Source organism: Martes martes (assembly GCF_963455335.1).
Source record: "Martes martes genome assembly, chromosome: 14".
In the NCBI taxonomy this organism is placed as follows: domain Eukaryota; kingdom Metazoa; phylum Chordata; class Mammalia; order Carnivora; family Mustelidae; genus Martes; species Martes martes.
The window spans coordinates 837,945-858,929 of NC_137902.1; the positions used below are offsets into that span (position 1 = coordinate 837,945).

The 20,985-nt window shown below is 61.5% G+C and overlaps 1 protein-coding gene across 1 annotated transcript in view; it reads right to left on the bottom strand.

The window, feature by feature from the left end:
- Positions 1–20,985, bottom strand: part of INPP5A (inositol polyphosphate-5-phosphatase A) — a 167,203-nt gene that overhangs the window by 114,398 nt on the left and 31,820 nt on the right. Inside the window, exon 2 of the mRNA XM_080823170.1 lies at positions 4,804–4,845. Coding sequence (XP_080679296.1) covers positions 4,804–4,845 — 42 coding nt within the window. The remainder of the gene's footprint in view (positions 1–4,803; positions 4,846–20,985) is intronic.

Here is a 20,985-nt window from a genome sequence, read left to right on the forward strand (position 1 = left end):
CTTCCGAAATGGGTGCTTTTGTCTTCTACCTTCAGAAATTAGATGTAGAAAAGCAAGTTAAACCAGAATAACCAAAAGAAAGGGAAAACTTAAAGAGCAGAAGTCAGTGAGTGAGAAAACAGAAACACAACAGACATCCTAAAACCCAGAGCAGGTTCTCCGAGGTCCATAAAACTGATAATCCTGTAGCCACACTCCTGTCTGGTTTTCTCCTCCGCAGGGTCCTATTTTCCTGTGTCCTTGCCCGCCTGGTGGTCTCTGATCGGTCTAACAGTGACCCTGCGGCCACCTTGCTAGGCACCCCCGCCCGAACACCCCCTCGGAGCAGGTGGGGTGGCCGCAGGGCAGCTCTGACCCTCTCCAGGCTCACCACACAGCCCAGCCTGGGGCCTGATGTTTGAAGACCACCATCTCACAGGTCTTTCCCAGTTTTAATTTGTTTAAGGTGCAGGTCTGGTGCCCGTTCCTTCACGTTGCCTGGGAGAAGGCAGTGTTCATCACATCACTTTGACCGCTATTGTCAGGAAGACTCGAACGCAAACAGACAACACGTCTCGTTGAGATCCCAGACCTTTCTTATCACTGGGCTGTTCTACAACTCAGTGAATCCTAAAGGCTGATAACAACGCAAATACTCCCGCCGCGAGAACCCCGTGTCTGGTGGGAAGAATGGATTCCTGCCGCCCGGTGTTCCTTTCTTAGGCCAAGTCCCTGGGCGCATGCAGAGCCTGGCTCTGCCCTGTGGGGTCGTGTGTGAAGCAGGTCTAAGGTCTGACTTTCCCTACTTCTCTCACTAATAAATACTTCCCACATGATTCCAACACTTGCTTGATTTATGTTTGTAGGAGAGACGTGTAACCGCCGTACAATTTATCCACGGCATCAAAGCAGACTCGAAGCAGCCCAGGAGCCCGTCAACAGAATAACGACTTAAAATGACGGCCTGTCCAGCTAACGACGCGCTCTGAAGCCAATGAAACAGGTCGTGTGCACTCATTTGCACAGACATCCCAGCTTGCCAAGAAAAGAGTAAGCTATAAACATCCCCGTATCTGTGACCTGCTAGGGGCTGTCCCCCTTCCCCGGGCACATGCCAGTGAGATGTACCCAGGGGAAGGGGCATCCAGCCAGGGGCCGGACAGGGAGCAGGGTACTGAGCTGTGCTCTTTGCCTTGTGCAACCGAGAAAGAAGCGCTGACCACACACCACGCGCCACACGCACTCGTGGGTCTCAGGGGAAGAGCGAGCAGGACGGCCTGCGTCCAGGAGCGCACCTGCGAGCCAGCCACCGCCACAGAGGGAGAGGAGGTCCCACTGGCGGCCCGGAAGGCTCACCTGCAGTTCCGAGAGTTCAGGGCAGAGCCGGCCCGCAGGACGGCCGCTCCGTCAAGAGCCTTCCTGAGAACCCCAGCCCCAGGAGGCCTCCTCCTTCCCAGCACCGCCCCTGGGCCGCCCGTGGGGCCTCCGGCTATCTCTCCCGTGTGATGGACACTCCCAGGACAGGGAGTCTGGCTCTCCTGCACGGTGGCCTCTCCTGCTCCTTGCAGGGCTGGTGCCTCACGACCTCGTCCAACCCTATTCACCCCCGAAAGGCTCCGCCTCACACCCTTCAGCGCAGGAACGTGGCGGGGACAAAAAGCTTGAGGCCCGGGCAGATGTGGAGCCCGTGTTTCTAGGGGGAGACAAACAACTCAGTACCCGACAGACACAGACTACGAGTCCGGACAGTGAGGACGAGTCCACGGAGCACAGTGACAGTGCAGGGGAGGCCAAGAGAGGGACCAGGAGGGGCCTCTCTTGGGGAGGGTGGCAAGGACAAAGATCGGGAGAGTGGGGACGCGGGGGCCGGGAGTGGGGGGCGGGGGCCAGGGAGTGGGGGGCGGGGGGCCGGGAGTGGGGGGCGGGGACGTCCAGGTTCGAGCAAGCACAGAGGACCGGAACACCTGGCATGTCTGGGGACAGAGCGCGTCGGAGACAGAGCAGAGAAGGCCACATACGGACCCTGGGCTCTCACCCAGGGGACAGGGGCAGGAGAGCCATCCGACCTGAGCTGCGGTCTCGGGGAGCACTCTGCCGCTCACAGAGCACAGAATGGGGATGTGGCCGGGCCCTGGGGGAGGTTCTGGGTGGACCAAGAAGGGGGCACAGAAGGGCCAGCTGGCATGGAGGTGGGCGAGCACAGGGACTGGCTCCTGTGCTCCCCAGCAAGGGGGAGAGTCGTGTCACCGGTCACAGGCCCAGGGGTCCCTCGGGGAGACTGGACAGGGAGGGGCGGGGGAGGTCAGCTGGGTGGCACCAGGCTGCGACCCTCTCTATGCCACAGCCGCACTCAGGACCGAGTCTGTGAGAGGTCTGGTCGTCAGCAGCATCCGAGGCTCATCAGAACTAAGGGTGCAAACCCCAGCAATATTTTCTCCTGGTCCCTGCGCTTTTACGGTGACCAGGGGTTACAGAAAAAGCAAAAATTAATCCATGGATTCTACAGGCACGAATGCTGGGTTCAGTTCTTGCGTCTATAAAAGCAGCGTATCAGACGCCGTGTTGAAAACAACATAACTGCGTAACGGGAACTGTAGGGTTAACCATTCTCTTTAAGAAGGCAGGGACTGGCCTTGGCCCCAGGCAGACCCGCTCCCTCTCTGCTCGGGCCCAACAGCTGGGATCAGCTGGCTGATCACCCCAGGGGCCCGGTCAGCCCCAAACGGGTCAGGGGACTTGCGGTAAATTCTTACTTACAGGAATCATCCCTGAAAATTCTCTGCCACTGAGGGGTCTCCCTTCTGAAGAGACTTCTGCTTATAAACCAGGACAAGCTGCCCCTCCAACCGGCACCGCCACGCACAGTCCTTTCTCTCTGCAAAGGCTCCGCACTCCAGGAAGGCCTCCGGGAAGGATGCCCGGGGCTCTGGGAACAGAGCCTGAGGGCAACAGCAGGCCGTGTGGCCCTCTGAGTTCCAGGTTCCGGAAACAGCCTGATGGGGCTCGTGCGCAGCGAGAAGGCTCAGGAAGGGGGGAACACCTGTGGCCTGCAGTTTTCCAGGGGTCAGAGTCACAGTCCAGCTGCCCAACCAGGACTCACTTGCAGACCACGGGTGGCCTGGCTGCCTCAGCACGCCCCAGGGACCACGACGTCCGCAGAAGCAGCAAAAAACTTGCAAACGTGCGCGGACCTTCAGCTTGGGGCTGTCAGGCCCTCTGCAGCCCTCCCAGCGCAGGGCCACTCACTTGCCCCTCCAAGACACGCACCGAACAGAGATCTCGAACTCCGCCCCCGCCTTCGAGAGACCAATGGGGGCTCGACTTCACGGGCAGCTGCTCCGGCCCAAACCGACACAGGCCCAGGGAGCCCGGAGAGCAGGACGGGGGGCGCCACAGGCAGAGGGGCCCTGAGCCCATCCAGAGCCCGAGGCTAGTGCTCGGCCGGGAAGGGCCCTTGCCTTCACCCACTGAGCCGGCTTCCTGCCTGGAGCTGAGCCGCCTGGGCCGGGGAGCCCTGGGCAGGGCAGAAGGCTGGCGGAGGACGGGCTGAGAGCCCACCGGCCTCTGCCGTGAGCCTCCCAACAGCCTTGCACATGCCCGTCCCAGAAGACGTCCCTCCCAGAGCTTCCCTCATGTGCTGAGGATCTGCCTTCCGTCCCCGCCAAGAACCAAGCACCACACTTGGCAGACAATATGTGTGGGGTGGGGGAGGGAGAGGCCCCACCTCCAGACACCCCGGAGGACACACCTCGCTGGGCACAAGGGATCAAGGGATGGAAACGTCTGCCCGAGGCTCTGCCCTCTGGGTGCCTGCTGTGCCCCGCAGAGTGGGACCAGCATCTGCCCCCACCCGCCCTGTACTCTGAGCCTCTAGCAGGTGGGTCCCACGGCTGCCCTGGACCCCGCGCAGGGACGGCAGGCCCTGGAGCCACCCACTGGCCTGCTTTCACAGGCCCCGAGCCTGGACGTTGCCAGGAGCAGGCAGGACACAGCCCGGGCCCCCGTGGATCCGCTGCTATGCCGGCCCCTCTGCCCCTCAGACCTCAGCTGGCTGGACCCCAAGGCCAGGGGGAAGGGAGGCCCAGGCCTTCCCTAATATCTCCTGTTCTGTCCTGCTGCCAAAACATACCCACGGGCTCAGCAGAGCTGCCAGAGGGCAGAGGATGGCCCCCCTGCCGCTCCTCCCCCACCGCCCCGCCTGTGCCGTCCTCCTCCCGGCTGTCCTCCCGGCTGTCCTCCCGGCTGTCCTCCCGGCTGCAGGGCCCTCAGCTCCCAGCAGATCCAGGCACCCCCTGTCCCAGCCACACTGGATGCCAGGCCACTGGGCTCCTCTCACCCACAGGTCTGCCCACGCACCCCACCCCCACCTCACAGCGGCCCTGCCAATGCCCCACCGAGGGTCCCAAACACACACACGTCACGTGCCCAACTCTACCCACCAGTCACCGTGCCTGTCCCACAAACACATGACTGCCCTCGGCTGGGTCCACGCTCTGGAGCACAGTCGTCTGACCATGGCCCTCCGTGTGGCTTTGCCACCTTTAATATGCATCCACAGGACCGTCCAGAAAGGCATCCTCGGGTCTCCGGAACTTTCAGTGGCCTCCCCACTCCAACAATGCAGAGACCCCTGCCCAGGGCCTCGGAATCCTGGCCGGAGGAGGGGGATCCGGCGGGAGCCTCGGAGGAGGAACGGGACGCCCATCACCGTCAGCCCGGGACAGCGCAAGTCCACACGATTCGGACAAAACACGGCTCCCACAGAAACAGAGTACTCACGGCAGAAACGCTTGGTCTGAGAGAGCGGTCACGAGTCCTTCTTACCTGATAAAACTCCCGAAGCCAGTTCTTCTGTAGGGTTTCGGGCTGTAAATCAAGAAGGAAAAGAAACAGTCAGACCACCGGAGCCCCAAGGAGCCGCGAGCAGAAGCCAACGGTCCCCACCGAGACCTGCCGCAGGCCCCAAGGAGCCGCGAGCAGCAGCCAACGGTCCCCACCGAGACCTGCCGCAGGCCCCGAGGAGCCGCGAGCAGAAGCCAACGGTCCCCACCGAGACCTGCCGCAGGCCTCACGGTGCGGCACGCCCCACGGGGGGACCTCCCACCCCCAGGAGGGAACCCAGCTCAACAGGGCAGGTGCTCCCAGGCACAAAGCTGTCCAAGCAACAGGCAGGCCCCGCAGCACCCACTCCTTGACCCGGCTCTATCCCCACGGGGGTCACAGGAGGGACACCCCACCACCAGGCCGGGGTCTGCCACGGGACGGCACAGCAGGTACTGGCCCAAGGGGTGCCTCTGTCCTTAAGGGGCAGGGTTCCAGCCACAACCCTTGGGCCGGCTTCCAGGACGAGGCAGACAGCAGCAGGGCCCCGGGGGGTGGGCTCCAAGCCCCGGGTGCTCTGGGGAAAGAGCTGCCCAGAAGACCCAGTCTTTTCTGGCGGGCATCCCTGCTGTGGGTCGCGGACAAGAGCCCACCAGCCGAGAGGGCACGTGCCCACCCCACCCCAACCGCAGACAAGGCACTGAGACGAAGCGTGGGGCGAGACCGGGCAGGAGGGCGTCCGACGGTCCGCAGGACGACTGCTCTCTGAGACCCGGCGCACACGATGCAGGTTCGCCGACGCCACAGAACCCCACGCCCCCGGATCACGACTGTGACACTCTCATACCACGTGCTCGCACCACAGTTCAAAACACAGAGCCAGCCCCAGCCCAGAGGTCTCTGCCCGGAGTCCAGATGCTCCCACAACCCAGAGCGCGGCTCCCGCGGCCGGAAGCGCAGGAAGACGGAAGCGCAGGAAGACGGAACCGCGGACCAAGTCACAAGGGGAAGGAGCCCAGCCGGGGAACGAGAGCCTGTGGGCCACAGGAGGGGACTGCGGAGGCTCACCCGCTAGAGGCGGGCCCGGGGTCCAGGCAGGCGTGGGGCCAGCTGGCCCGGCAAGCCCCCCAGACTCCGCCGCCTTCCCTGCAGAGGGGCAAGGAGGAAGCTGCCCCCAAAAGACAAAAACTGGGCAGGTTCAGGCAGAATGAGCAACGAGCACATGGAAAGGGGTTTTACATCGCCCGCCGTCAGGGTCGCACAGATGCACCCACGGAGGCCACGGCACACACCCCCCCGGGGCTGTTGAAATCAAGAGGGACGGGGTGGTGTGGGGCGGACGTGGAGGAACGGGAGTCCACAGACGTGGCGGGGTCCAGCGGTCCCTTAAGTGCAGAACAGAGTCACGCAGACACAGGCACCAGCACACTCGCAGGCACAGGCCGTGGTCGCCAAAAGGTGGGAATGGCCTGGATACCCACCCATGGACGAACGGATGAAGCGAGCGTCGTCCATCCACACAAAGGACGATGACGGGACCCTAAAAAGGAACAAAGCCCTGACTCCAGCTACAACATGGGTGAGAGCTCCGTGAAAGCAGTCAGACACAGAAATGACCACGGGTCCACACGATGGACAGTCCACGCAGACAGAAAGCAGACCGCTGTAGGCCACCGGCATTCCTTGGGAGTGGTGGAAATGCTCTAAGAAGGTCCACGGTGGTGGCCGCACAGCTCCCCCACGGGCAGCACCGGGCCACAGCCTGGAGAGGAGCAGCGCTGGCCCACGGCCACCAGAGGAAGAGGACACCCAGGCCCAGGGCCCGGGACACGCACCCAGGAGCCAGCAGCCCCTGCCCAAGCCCAGCCCAGTCCTGGTGAGGACACGCCAGGGTGACAGCCACCTTTCACGGCCTTGAGACGAAGGAGAAGACCCAGCTGCGTGACTCGCGGACCAGGACCCGGCTCCCACAGAAGAGCCCGCCGCGGCTCCTGACCACGCACCTGGGACTGAGGACAACCGACAACGCGTCTTTTCTCTTCCCCCCTTCTCATGCGCTTAGAGTCACCGCACCGCACGTCCATATTTTTGAACTTGGTTTTTTTTTTTTTAAACTTGGTTTTAAAAGCTCACGCCAGAAATCAACAATGAAAGCGCTCCGTACACCGTGACAACCCTCTAACCACTGGTCACAATGTGCACTGGAGAGAGGATGACGGACACGGAAAACTACCTGTGGGCTGTACGACAGCTGCAGAGAAGCCAGGAAGAGAGCCACAGTTCACCGTGCCCCACTGCACGCACGCACGCACGCACACATATGCACATGCTCATATATGCACACGCACTCATGTGCATACACACGCACACAGGCACGCACGCGCACACACACACACACAGGCACACACACCTGTTCGGAAGCCCCGAGGCCCCAGGGCTGGACAGTGCAGATTTCAGAACGTTTCCACCGGCACAAGGATCAGCACTGCCGAACACGCCCCTCTGTGAGGACAGAAACGGGCTAGATTTGCTGCGGTCAAGTCTGTACTTGCAGAGCGGCCAGCGTGTCTCAAGAGCTGAGTTTCCAAAGCGACTTGATTTTAAGCCGTGACGTACAGTCGGGGACATTCCTGGCAGCAGCTCTGGGGAAGAAGAAGGGAAGCTTCGAGGTCCCTATCATGAAGTAAACGTGACGCTGGTCATAAACACGGCGAAGACGGCACCCACAGAAGGGGAGACACGTCACACCTATGCCACGTATGGGCGTCAGTACGAACACGGCCCGTGAAAGACCGACATGCCACGGCCGGGCGAGCTGTTCCACGATGCACGGATGTTCGACGCCGCTGATGCAGGTGGCCGTCCTGGTTACGGCCACAGGTCACCGAGAAGGTCAGGACTCTGGGTACAGCTCGAACGGCGACGGCATGCGTGTCGCGCTCCCGCCCTCACATGGACTTCTCTCCGATCCGCCAGGGAGCGGGAGGGGCTGGCAAACCACCACCCCGAAGTCCAGAGACACAGAACACGAGACTGGCAGCCCAGACCCACTGTCCTGGAGAAGACGCTGAGCCAACACCCGGCGGGAAGACACCACCGGTCACGTGATGAACTGCCGGGAGCTGAGTGCGGACAAGGGGGTGAGAGGCTCCCTGGGACCACAGTTTCCAGGACGGCCCCACGTGTTGGTAGGTCTTACCTCCAGGCATCTTAGCAGGTACTCACTGTCTAGCTCAGACAAGGATCCCTGGAAAAAGACCCTCTCTTGGCTCCGGCAGGGGGACGGGCGGAGGAGCCATGGGGAAACACACCCCGGGAGCTGTGCACACCAGAAGCCTGCCTTATGGGGGAAGAGGCTTCACCGGCACCTCAGCCCGCCCTGGAAAGGGGCTTCCTCCCAAGCTGCCTGCCTGGCACAAGGAAGGGACGGACGAGGAGGAGCCACAGGTGGGGGAGCCACGCGGGGGGGGCACAGAACAGGGACACAGGTGCACCAACCGTCCAAGACTTAGTTACAGACTGTAGAGCACGCCCTTCCCCCGTACCGTACCCCCACACCAACAGGGCACTGGCGCAGTGAGGGCATGACACAGACCACCCCCAAGAAGTCTTAGGGAACGTGCCCAAAGACAGACATGAGGACCCCAACACTGCAGCTGTAGCACACACCGAACACGGCCCAGGGCCGCGCCACATTAACAGAAGGCCTCCCGCAGCCTCAGCAACTCTGACCCGGCTCTTCGGGTCCGGCTTTCGGCAAGAAACTACAAGGCAGACTAAAAGGCAAGTAACAGTGTAAAGACAAAATGCATCGGTTATGATCCAGATTTGGGACCGTCAGAAGGGGGATTTAGAGCAGACTACAGGCTCCGATGGAAACTGTGGAGAGCACAAAAGGACAGGTGAGTCACACAAGCGGTGCGACGGAATCTCTACGGCAGAGTCCAAAGCAACTACCAACATCAAAACCACCGTAGCAGGAATGCCGCTGACGGGCTCATGAGCAGCCTGGACAAGGCCCGGGGAACAACCAGCGAGCTTGAAACTTCCAAGACAAAAACACTGAAGAAGCTACAGAACATCCAAGAACCTAGAGGCCACCTCACGTAACGCAGGCTTCAGAGGAAGACAGAAAAGGCTGGAAACACTGCTGAGGTACTAAAGGCTGAGGATTTTTCAAAGTTAGGGTTAAACACAGACAAACACAGACCACGGATACAGGAAAGCTGGGAAAACGCTCAGGGGCATAAACTCCAGCAGAGCCCCTTGCAGGCGCACAGCATTCAACCCGAGGAACGCCGACAAGGCGCATCTGGGAAGACGGAAGAAATAGAGGCGCACCGAGTCCGCCAGGAGCAGGGACAGGTGTTCCAGCACCTTCCGCAAGCCACGCAAGGACAGAGAGAGTCACGGGGATAGGAGGAAGCCCAGCAACCCAGGGTCCTGCATCCAGCAGATCGACCTCCCCAAAGACGTTCTCAGATTAACAAAACGGAGGAAACCCGTCACCGGTAGACCTGGCCTGAAAGTAACGTTTTAAAAAGTTCTTCGGAGAGAAGGAAAATTATACGGGTCAAAACTGTAGATGTGCATGAAGAAAAATGGAGAAGAAATAAATGAAAGTTCTCCAATCAAAGTCTGCAACCGTGAACGACCAAGTTTCAACGAACCGGGAAGTGGCTGTCAGGTCCTGCGGCGCCCGCACACGCCCCACCCCGTGTGCACAGAGAACCCCTCCCCTGGGGTGCGGGCGCCCGTGACAGTGATAAGATGTCACTCCCTTGATCAGGTCACGTCTGTGGCAAAGGTAGAAGGATTCTGCAGGCGTAATTAAACTCCGAGAAGAGCTGATCTTAAGTTAATCAAACGGGGTGTTGTCCTGGGTTGGTCTGACCTTATCGGACATGAGCGGGCACCTTACAGGAGACTCTAAAGGTCGCAGATGGCCCGCCCTCAGTCCCACCTCAGCAAGGAAATGACGTGTGCCAAACCCAGGGGCGCTCAGGGGCTCATGGCCCTCCTGAGATCGCAGCGGGAGGGCCCGGACATCCCCCCACAGAGATGAGAGAGACACAGTGCTTGTGCCGAACCACAGCTTGCGGGACTCGGTCACACGCGCAGAAAACGAGCACATGTCCTTGGCCTTGTATGCAGGTGCAGGACGGGCGCAACGGAAGAAAATGTCACGAAAGAAACTATCACAGTGAAACGTTTCGCCCCTCGGATTTCCCCGTAGCATAAGGTCTACGGGGAGGTCCAGTTCAAAACTGCTCTCGTAGTGAACGCGCCGTCTGACAGGTTGTGGAAGGTCTGGGACAATGGCCCCGCATGGCACACCTGCTGGTGGGTCCCCCAAGCTCGGCACAGCCCCTCCAAAGTTCACACGGGCAAACCAGGACTCCGAGTCCACACGGCATGACTAAGGAGGACAACACACTCAGCCACAGTGGGGACCCCGCGCAGAATGGAAGGACAGACGTCACACCGAGCGAGAACACGTGTGCGGTCAGCCCCACGAAGAACTGATCTTCCTAACACCAGACAAGTCCTAAAAGATCTAACAGAAAACAGCAGGAGAAAAGATCTCCAAGTTCACTGACATGTGTGAGAAGATGTTCACCTTCTTTCCAGACCGGAGCCGGGCAGCCGGGTGTCCTGGGTGGGGCAGGGAGCGCCCGGCGTCTTCGCTGGGCACAGCTGGCCGCACCCAACAAGACAGGCAGGCAGAGCTCCCGGCACCCTACAGGCAGGAGGTCTTGGCACGCCGCCGGTGCCCGTGGAGGCAACTGGGCGCCGTGACTGCAGATGGCGCGCAGGCGCCTTCGTTCCCAGGGAGACACCGCTCCGGTGACAGCGGCAAGCCCTTGGGTGGGAAATCGACCTGCTTTGTGACACCTTTACGGCTGTCAGGATGCTCCAATGACCTGCTAAGGACCCCTCCCCTGCCGCTGACCCTGCCCGGTGGAGGGACGGGGTGGTGCGGGGCCCCGGCAGGACGCGAGCAGGGGCCACAGTACAGCCTCGGGGTGCGGCCCCGGACCCCCAGCAGCCGCCGGGCCTCTTGGCGAACATGCCGCTGCATACCTCTTTCCGCACCCGGCGAGGGCCATCCCCACAGACCCTGTGGGGGCTCCCCAAGGGTGTCAGCGTCACAGGCCCCACAGTACCGGGTCTGGGGGCGCATCCCGCCCACCCTGGCCAACAGTCCCAGCCGCCGCCCGTCCTGGCGTCCCTCGGAGCAGGGCCTCTGCTCTGGCTGAAATCAGGCCCCGGCCGCCCGCGCACCCAGGCTCTCCACCGCCAGCCCCAGCTGCACCCTGGCCGAGGGCACCCGCTGCCGCCCCCGGCCCCCCAGTCATCCTCCGATGGGCTACAGAGAAGAGCTCAGCTCGCTGTGCCGCAGGGAGGCCCGGAATCCAAACCGCAGCCCCCCGCAGGGCGGGGAAGGCCCGGCTCTAACAGCCCAGGTGCCGGCAGTGGCAGAGGTGACAGCACCCTCTCCCGACACGACAGAGACGGAACCAGCTCTGGGAGTCCCCTCCCCACAGCACACCTTGCCGGGACAACCACCGGGTCACGAACCCACACGGACGCCTGCCGGCCACGCTGCGATTTTCCGAACTTCAAACGCCTTTCTCACTTCAGAGATCCTGCGAAGTGAACACTGCGCTTCCCAGAAGCCACGAAACAAGGCAAAAATGTGTGTGTTCAGATCCACGAAATACGGCAAACGCGCACCTGACTGCTGAGTGTGTGACCCGCGGGCACCGGGAGAACGCTGTGGTGGCGCGTGATGTCAGTCTCAGCCCTCGGGGGAGGCTGCAGGCGCCACGACGTGGCCGGCTGCGCGACAGTCACTCTGCACCCCGACCCCCGCCGCCCACCACACCACAGGTACACCTGCCTGGCCCGGGAGTGCCGCCCCCCCCCCCCCGTCCTGGCCGTGCTCTCACGGCAGAGACCAGCTTGTGAAGAAAGGTCACGGGGACCCCTCCCCCATCTCTCTCGCTACCTCTGTCTCTCACCGTCTCTGTCTCTGTCTCTGTCTCGCTCACGTCTTCCCCGCCTGACCCTTGCAGGCAGCAAACGCCGCGGGTGCTCACGATCACCCCGACACCACAGGTGCAGAGTCAGAACCTGCGGAGACGTCTGGAGGGAGGACGCCCTTAGGAAGGAAGCCAAGGCCTGGGCTGTGAGGCAGCAGCCGTCACAGGAGGGAGACCCCCGCCCACTGCGAGGCCAGAGGGTGGGGAGCAGCCCCTTGCAGGGCTCACCTCGGGGGGAGGCAGGGCCATCGGGCCAGACCTTTCAGCGGAAGGGGCGGCGGGACAGCAGGACACTGGGAAGCCCGCCCCACCCTGAGCCCCGTCCAGGGGCTGGTGTCCACGCTGCCGGCTGGCTCGTGTGGCTCGGGCAAGAGGGCTGCTTGGCTCTAAAAGGACTGGGCTCAGGGCAGGTGTGACCCATACTGGCCCTGCAGGCGGCCTCCCCGACCAGCTAGTGCGACCCTGGCCGATGGCGGCGGCGGCTCCCATGTTCCCAGACCAGGTCTGCCAGCCCAGAAACTCATTTTTCTCAAATACTGCCTTAAAACTTTCAAATACGAGTCATTTAAAATAAACGAGTGCCAGGGGCTCCCTAACCCTGTACACACAGCGGGCCAAGCCCTCCTGGGGACGCACCCTTGGGGTGGGCTCTGGTCTATGCCGCCCGATTCCCCGGGAAATCCTGCCTCACGCCACACGCTTATCCCTGCAGAAAACCGTTTCCTTTCACAAGAAAGGAAATCTTGTCTGTGCGTTCACAAACACTCCGAGGCTAAAAATAGTTTGGTAAAAGGAAGCAACGGTGGGCCTTCCCCGGCGTGAGGAGCACACAGGGCGTGGGGCGGGGCGCTCGGGTCGCCCGGGAGGGCAGCAAGAAGGAGGGCCGCCTGCGGCCAGGACGCGTGGCCCGTGCCTCCTCCGCGGGCCGCTCCTTCCACTGAGGCCGATGGAGCGGGACCGTCCACGGGACGGGATGAAGACAGCAAGAGGTCCCCCCGCGGAGCACAACCCGAAGACGCTCCCTTTCCAGTTAGACGACAGCCAGCTCGGGTCTCCACGAGTCGCGCTGAGCTTCTCACACACACGTGTGCCCTTGAACTTACTCACTGGGAGCAAGAGGTCCATTAATCTGACCACAAAACAAGCGTTTCCCCTCAAGGGTGGCCTGGAACATAACGTATTCAAAACGACAACTTACGTTCACTCAGGGTCAGCGTCTAAGGAATAAAGCAGGTTTAATCCGGAATGATGGTCTGCACAAACCGAAAGGCCCACCTTGTGGGCGCCGGCCACACCGGCCACATCGGGGCCATGTCTCAGCAGAGACCTGCCCAGCTAGGCCTGCCCGCCGGAGGCAGAACGAGAGGGTCAGTGGGAGACCGCGGGGCACCGCCGCACGTCAGCACAGGGATGTGCCTGGTCCTGGCCCAGCACGCCCGCCCGCGGACAACGGCTCCCCTCACCCGCCGCACATGCCTCCGTCGGGACGCTGGTCGGGACGCCCCACGTGCAGGCAGGTGGGCGCCGAGGAGGCCTGGGGCCCTCGCCCCACAGTCCGCATCCCTCCCCAGACCCCGGCCCTGGCGCCCCCATGCCGACCGGGACCTCGGCGGGCAGAGGACTCGGACACCGACGTCCTGCCACCCTCTCCTGTCCCCTCTTCCACAGCCGCCAGCAGCCCAAGTGCCGCTGCGTTCACGCGGCCTCCTGTGTTCTTTTCCAGCTGGTTAACAAAGACCGAGAAGTAAAGATGGTTAAGGTGCCCACGGCCCCATGATGCCACACCTCGAGGCCGAAGCCAGACCTGCGTGCGACCACAGCGCAGGCAGGGCTGGAGAGGGGAGAGGGCGTGATGCAGGCGCACCCCATGTTCGCAGACAGTGAGACCTGAGCCTCCAACTCCAAACTGTGCGCCTGTGTCTGGAAACACGAAGAACACACAAAGGCAGACTGAAGCCAGTGGGCTGCCCGGGGCGGGGGCGGGGGCGGGGAGAGCACCGCTGGGGAGGGCCCAGCGGCCTCGGCCCGTCCACAAGGACGCTGCTTTCCAGCCGTGAACCAGGTTCACCGCAGACTCTGTGGGAAGCTGGCACCTGAAGCAGACCGTGATGGCCTCCGACGCCGCCAGCAGGGTCCCCGCGCCCCGGGGCCAACCCCCTGACGGCTGTGCCGTCACCGTCACCTGCCCCTGCACCAGGTCGGCCAGGCAGTCTGCAGAGCGCCCGTGACACACTACAGGGTCAGGGGCGCCACAGCCCCGTGTCCCCCGCGAGCAGGTGAGCCCCACGGCCTGGCAGGGGACCCAGAGCCCCGGGCACCACCTTGCAACGGAGCAGACGCGTGCCCCCACCTCCCTCCACGGCGGCACTAACTTCTGCTGCAGGACAAACCCAAGGGCAGGGACTAGGAGTCGGAAATGCTGCTTCGTCCCAGGTGGGTCACCCCCGAAGGTCCAGAGCTGGGAACACAGGCCCGTCCACCGAGCTCACTTTCCTTTGCCCGGATCCCAAACACCACAGTAACTCCAACGTGCTGTGTGATGGGTTTTCCACACTCCCACGTGCCATCACTCGTCCCACACAGAAGCTTGGGTTTCAAGGACATGGGGCTTGTCCCCTGCTGTGATCCCCACGGAAGGACTCGAGGTTGAGAAGAGGTGACCACAGTGCTGCCTCCCCCGCCGCAGTGTGGGGCCTCTGCTGACGCAGCCGGGAGAGGCGTCCTCCGAGACAGAGCCACGCTCTAGGCAGGTCCTGATGGGTCAACATCAGCTGTGCGGGGGACGAGAATTCCCAGGAGGCAAAAAATGACATAAATGCGGAGTTTGGGGGAGAAAAGCAGTGTGGTGTCTGGAGAACACAAACACAGCCCGACGTCCACGAAAAAGTGACAGAGACGTGTCCCAACATAGGTCAGGGCCGGGTGCCACGTCAGTGCCCCCGCCGACCTCACGGAGGGTCATGGGCTGAGCCTTGAGCAGAAGCACAAGCAGCACGAGCTGAAGAAAATCCACAGAAGTAAAAGCTCTTTGACAGACGGATGTAACTAAGAAGCCCCAGGCAGAATGATCCAGAGAAAAAAGGACACAAGTGACCATTATCAGGAACCGAGGAAGGTTATCAATACAGACGTTCAAAGAACAGCGAGCGCAGACGAACTCGCACCCACAGACCTGACGACGGCAGGACGCACAAATCCTGAAAAGGTCGAAGGACACACGCTCAAACAGAAACGTCCCCCTTAGAGAAGGTGGCTTAGTACCCAAACCTTCCTACTGGATGCTGACGGGCTCCCTGGTGAACATCGGCCACTTCAGAAATGCCACCAACCCGACACGGCTCATTCGGGCGTGCTGCACGAAGCCGGCTCCGTGCGAACACCAAACCCCAGCCAAGACGGAACATTCCAGACCCACGTCTGTGTGCAAACCACGCGCGGAAGCACGAACAAGAAACAGCCGTGCGGGACCAAGAGAGTCCTGGTTCCGTCTGACGCTGGAGAAATCAACGTATTCCCAAATCTGCAGACGAGTGAGAGGGCGATGTGGTTATTTCCACAGACGCAGAACATGCATTTGACAGCGATCAACCTCCCCGGACACGTGAAGACAAACAACCAAATCTGTGGCAAAGTAAGAAAGAGAAGGAAATATCCTCCGCCAGATAGAAAAGATCTGTATACACAAAGCAGACAGACTCTAGCCAGTGGCTCTGGCCCTGCTGCGTCCCTGCGAGGGGAGCACACACTGCCCACCAGGCCGTGCGGCATCCGAGGCCCTGGCCAGGACACGCAGGCAGAGGGCCGAGACCCCAGAGCACAGGCGACACCGCGTGGCTGGCGGTGTCTGCCGCCCGACTGAGGACACGTGGGCCCTGGGGACCTCGCCGGCTGTGTCACAGGCTACAAGATCAATACAGGAATCTCACTTGCACATCTGTACAACAGCAGACACGTAGAAAGTACAAACAGTATTTACGACGGCACAAAGAACACAAAGTACATAGGACTGTCCTTAACAGAAGACACACAGACCTCCAGGCTGACCCCACAAAACAGCTCCGAGAGGTGAAGGCCAGGTAAACACGGGGACCCGTGGCCATCGTAAGTGGGAGACCAGCACCGCCACGACGTCCGCTCCCCGCACTCACGCGTGGATCCCGTGCAGCCCCGGCCCCAAGCGCAGCAGGGTTTCCGCGGGACCAACGGACGTGGAAGCCTGTGCGGACCCATAGCCGGCCGAGGATACAAGGCAGGGTGAAGACTGAGGCAGAGGCAGGCCTCCCTAAAAGCCATCACGGTCAGGGAGGTGGTCCTGGAGTTACAGTCGATGAACAGATCCGTGCAACGGAACCAAGTCTGGAAAGAGACGCCGCCCACACAAGGACTGACTTCAGCAGCGGTGCCACCGCGGCCCGCGGGTGGTGGGCTGGCAGGTGCCCACGGGGAAAACACGCCCACCGCTACCTTGCGTCATACACAAAACTGAACCTGAGATGAACGAAAAGCCTAACGATAAGGGAACCACAGAGCTAAAGGAAGCAAAGGGGAGAATGTTGTCACAGCTCGGCAGCAGACGTGTTCTGGGCACGGAAAACAACAATCATAAAAAAAATGACAGTTAAAGACTGCTGGTCAGGGAAACCAGCACTAAGAAAATGCGCAGGGAGGCCACGGTCTGGGAGAAAGCATCTGTAAAACAGACGGCTGTCCAAGGACTGCCCAGGACACACAGACAGCTCTGCTAACTCAAACAGTTCTATACAAAGTGGGCAGGAGGCAGGAACAGACAAGTTCACAGGAAAAAAAAAAAAGGAAGAAGAAGAAGATATGCAAATGGCCAACAAGCGCTTGAAAGCAGCTCCATATCCCCAGTCGTCAAGCAGACGCTCGTCAAAACCGCCCTGAGACGCCCTGGCGCGCCCACCAGCGCGGCTAAAATCCCCGCCAGCAGCGAGGGGCTGCCAGGGCTCCGGACACCGGTGGCGGCTCCCAAGGCAGCGTCAGTCGCTTCGGAAAACTTTCCACCCCTGACGCGCCAATCCCACCCCCGGTGGAATTAACAAGAGAAACGGAAACCGGTCGGCACAGATGTGCACGGGAACGTTCACGAGCCTTTACTCACAACCACCAAAACGTGGAAAGACCCAGTGCGTGTGCGTCCGCGGGAGAAAAGCTAGATGACCCGCGGTGCCGTGCGACACGCGGACGAGCACCGGTCCCCAGCGTGAAGAAGGAACAAACGCTGGCAATGGCGGCAGGACCCACCTCCAAACCCACGGGACAGACGGACAGGACAGAGCAGAGCCCACACGCGACCCACGGGCGGGACGCCCCCAGAGGCCTAACCTGGGCTGGAGGGAAACGGGGCCCTGACTCCCCTAGCGGGGACGTGTGCGGGGACCCTTCCGGGACAACAGTCGCCCTCTGCCCTCCGATCAAGGTTTGGGTCAAACAAAAGCACTTGTCCAAACTCAGCAAACGTACATTTAAACCTGTAGATGTTCTATCGAAGGAAAAATCTAAACCAAGACTGACTCTGCGTAGTTTGGGGGAGGGTGCGGGCGTCCGCGGTCTACTCGGAGAGCCCGGAAGACAAGGGTGCGCGATGGCCGGAAAGACAGATCAGCGACGCAGAACGAATGCGGGAGAGCAGTAGCGACAGAACCCAGGTGCCCGATACACAGTATTAGTGGAAAAATTCTTTCAACTTCACTGTATGCTGGAAACTTTGTAATAAATGTTGGGAAAGACTAAAAATAAACAAGGGCTGAAGCCGACGGTCTGGGAGGCCCTCCCAGTGACTCTCTCCGCCGAGCACCGCCGGCTCTAGGAGGCAACAGGTGTTGCGTTTCTCTTCTTCAGCCAGAATCCGGGCAGGCGGCCACGGACCCGGCTCTCAGAGCCACCGGACGCAGCCCACCAACCCCAGGAAGAGCTGACCCGACCCAACTCGCAGCCGCCAGCGAGCCCCACCAGCCGGAGACTGTGGCCAGGGGGCCTGGTCTCTGCTGGCAGGGGACCCTCCCCCGCCGCCTGTGCTGGGGACGGAGGGAGCTGCTCCCCGTCACCTGGGATGGCTGTAGGGCCAACAAGGGAGACCAAGAGTCAGGAAGCACAGAGAGTCAGGGTCATGAAGCAGTAAAGCCCCAAAGATCCTTTCTCCAACAATCAGACACGCTAATTCTGACTCTCGGATTTTTTTAAAATCTTAAAATTCAAGTCCAAAATAACGTAAGTCTAAAAATAGGGCCTCCAGAAAATAAACACATACAAAATGCTTCCAGCTCCTTCCCTTTCCACCCGCAAGCACAACGGGGCCACACCCTGAGCCGGGCCGAGTGTCACCTCCCCACCCAGCCTCGCAGGATCCCGGCGCTGGAGGAGGGGGCAGCGCTGGGCACTGGGGATGTGTGCTCAGCCCCCCAGCTGCGGGCAAGCCTGACTCACACCCAGAACCAGCCCCGAAGCCCCATGCTTCCCAGCAGGGCACGACAGGCTGGACTCTGGAGGCAGAGCCGGGGGATCACATGCTGCAAACACCCAGGCCGGCGAGCACTGGGCAGTGCAGAGATAGCATTTCCCGGGGCACAAACTCTCCCTCCCCATGCACCCCTGGCCATCACCCCGGCCCTCACCTCACTAAGTCAGGGGCCCAAGTGCCTCACACCGTGTGGTGGGGAACATCCCGCTGGCCTTCAGCCACACTCATGGGCACAGGAAACAGGTCACCACCGAGTTGCAGCGGTGGCCCTGAGGGAGGGAGGGGCGGCTGCTGTGCGGTGGGAGGCAGGCAGACTGCACATAGGGTCCCGCTGGGCTGAGCCCACCCCGGGTCCTGGGGCTGCTCTAGACCAGCTGGGGGCCTCGGATACCTTGAGCCCGGGCTGGGAGTTGCAGGTATGAACACAGGGTTCCCAGCACATGGGGTCACCACACCCAGCCCGTGGAGTACAGGGTCGCTGGCAGCCACCTGTAAGGCACAGGGTCATAGACACTGGACCTGTAAGTCACGGGGTCATGGGGCCACTACGCCTGGGCTGCAGAGCACGGGGTCACTGGCACTGGTCCGGCAGGCATGAGCTCGAGGCCGGAGGTCAGAGGCACAATGACAGCACTCCCCCGACTCTCCAGGGAGCCCTGCAGGGGACACCTGCTCCGATGGGGCTAGAGGAAGCAGGACAGGGCCTGGGCAGGGACAAGGCAGCACGGGGACAGTGGGGACAGAGACGAGGGGGCCAGAGGAGGGCTGAAGGGGTTGATATTCTCCAAAAACCTGTAACACACACTTTGTGCCAATGAGATACCCAAAGCAAAAACTAAAAAATGTTTTCCTGGGAAGAACTTACACGTGAACTCGTAAAACATGCCCTTTTCCAAAATGACTATTAAGGAAAAAGAGGGAACGGCAGTAAAGCACGCGTGAGCGCGGACAGGGGCCGGGGACCTTGCGTGGAGCGCAGCGACATGGGTCACGCAGGGCGGGCCCCATGCTGAGCGATGCCTGGAGGCAGAAGCTTCCCAGACAGAGGAAGACTGAAGCCGTGGAACGCGGCCCCGGGCGGCCGGAGAGAAGCCCCGAGCCGCTTCCTGAAATGAAGCTGTCACCCAAGACCAGGAAACCCGTTCCCACCCCCGCTTCTGTCACGAGTCCGGCCGCCGTGTCCCCGTGAGGCGGTGGCTTCTCTGGTGTCCATCAAGATATGCAGGCCCCACGGGCACCCAGCTCTCCCAGGGGCCCCGGGACCCAGGAAACGAAGGACACTTCTGACGACCCTGCCACGGAAGCAAATCCACTGAACGTGGCTGCGCGTCCCTGCTCAGAACAGCGAGTGCAGAGCGGCCCCCGGCGCCCTTCACCACGGCGGCATCGGAAAACCTCTCGGGACGGGGAGGTTAGGAAGACAGTCACGCGGACTGTGAATTCTGCCTCCTCGCCGCCCCCCGTACACAGAGGATTCTGGAAGCCAAGCCAGGGCAACCCGGAGCCTGGGGAACCCACAGCCCGGAAAGCACAGGGCCACGAGAGGTCACCTGGGCAGGTCCTGACGGTCCACGGGAGCCACTCTTGCCAGAGAGCACAGGCTCAGGTCACTGGACCCGGGGTCAGGGCACCTGCTTCTGCTCCTTCTTCTAGCCAGTCCTCAAGTCCAGACCCTCCTCCCACTCTGTCCCAGCATCCCCACGGCTTCCACGGGACTCACACCACTGGAGCCACTTTCACACAGGGGAACGTGCACGAGCACCTTACTTCCCAGCAGGCACTCCCCCGTCAGGGGCACTGACAGCCCCAGCTGCCCCCTCACACCCCGAGGACTGTCCCACCACCCCTCCATCATGAGCCACATCTACAGCACGTCCTCCTGCAGGGCGGACCACCAGGGAGCCCCAAGCAGTGGCTCACAGCTGCCTGAGGGGGCAGGCCCTGGGGCCAGCTCCCAATCCCCAGGAGGGAACAGGCATGGGGACAAGTAGCTTGCCCCAGGTCACAGAGCCAGTAAGACATGTCTGCGACACACTGCGGCCAGAGGCGGGGGCCCCAGCTCCTCGGCAGGCCTCGTGAGACCCTTCCCACGACCACTGGCCCCACACGCAGGCCGTCCTGCACCAGGCCTCACCCCCCGTTCGTTCTCCCAGGTGTCAGTCACACCCACCCCTGCCTCCGGCCAGGGCTCTCTCCTCCTCCAGCTCCCAAGACCAGGAGGGGGACGGCGGTCATGCGCGTGGACAAGCAGCCAGAAGGCGCGTGCAGCTTTTGTTCTCACTATGGACCCCTCTCACAGCCACGCCCGCGCCAGAGGGGGGTGAAGCTGCCCGATTTGGGTCCTATACAGGGCCACGTGTCATAGCGTCAGAAACAGACACAGCGTGAGGGTCTTGTCCGTCTTCACTGACGTGGAGTCACTGTCGGGAGACAGGTATGGGGGACAACCCTTGTCTTCCTATGTCAGGGTCAGAACCCTAGTTTTCTTCTTTACATTTAAGTTCAACACTGAGCCAATCTCAGGACATTCTGAGCGATGTCTGCCAAACTGCGGACATCTGGCCAACGAACCCAGAACACTCACGGTCACGGCTCCTCGAAACTCGGCCTGAGTGCAGCCACTGAGCCCCCTCAAGGACAGGGAGCAAACGTGGCCGG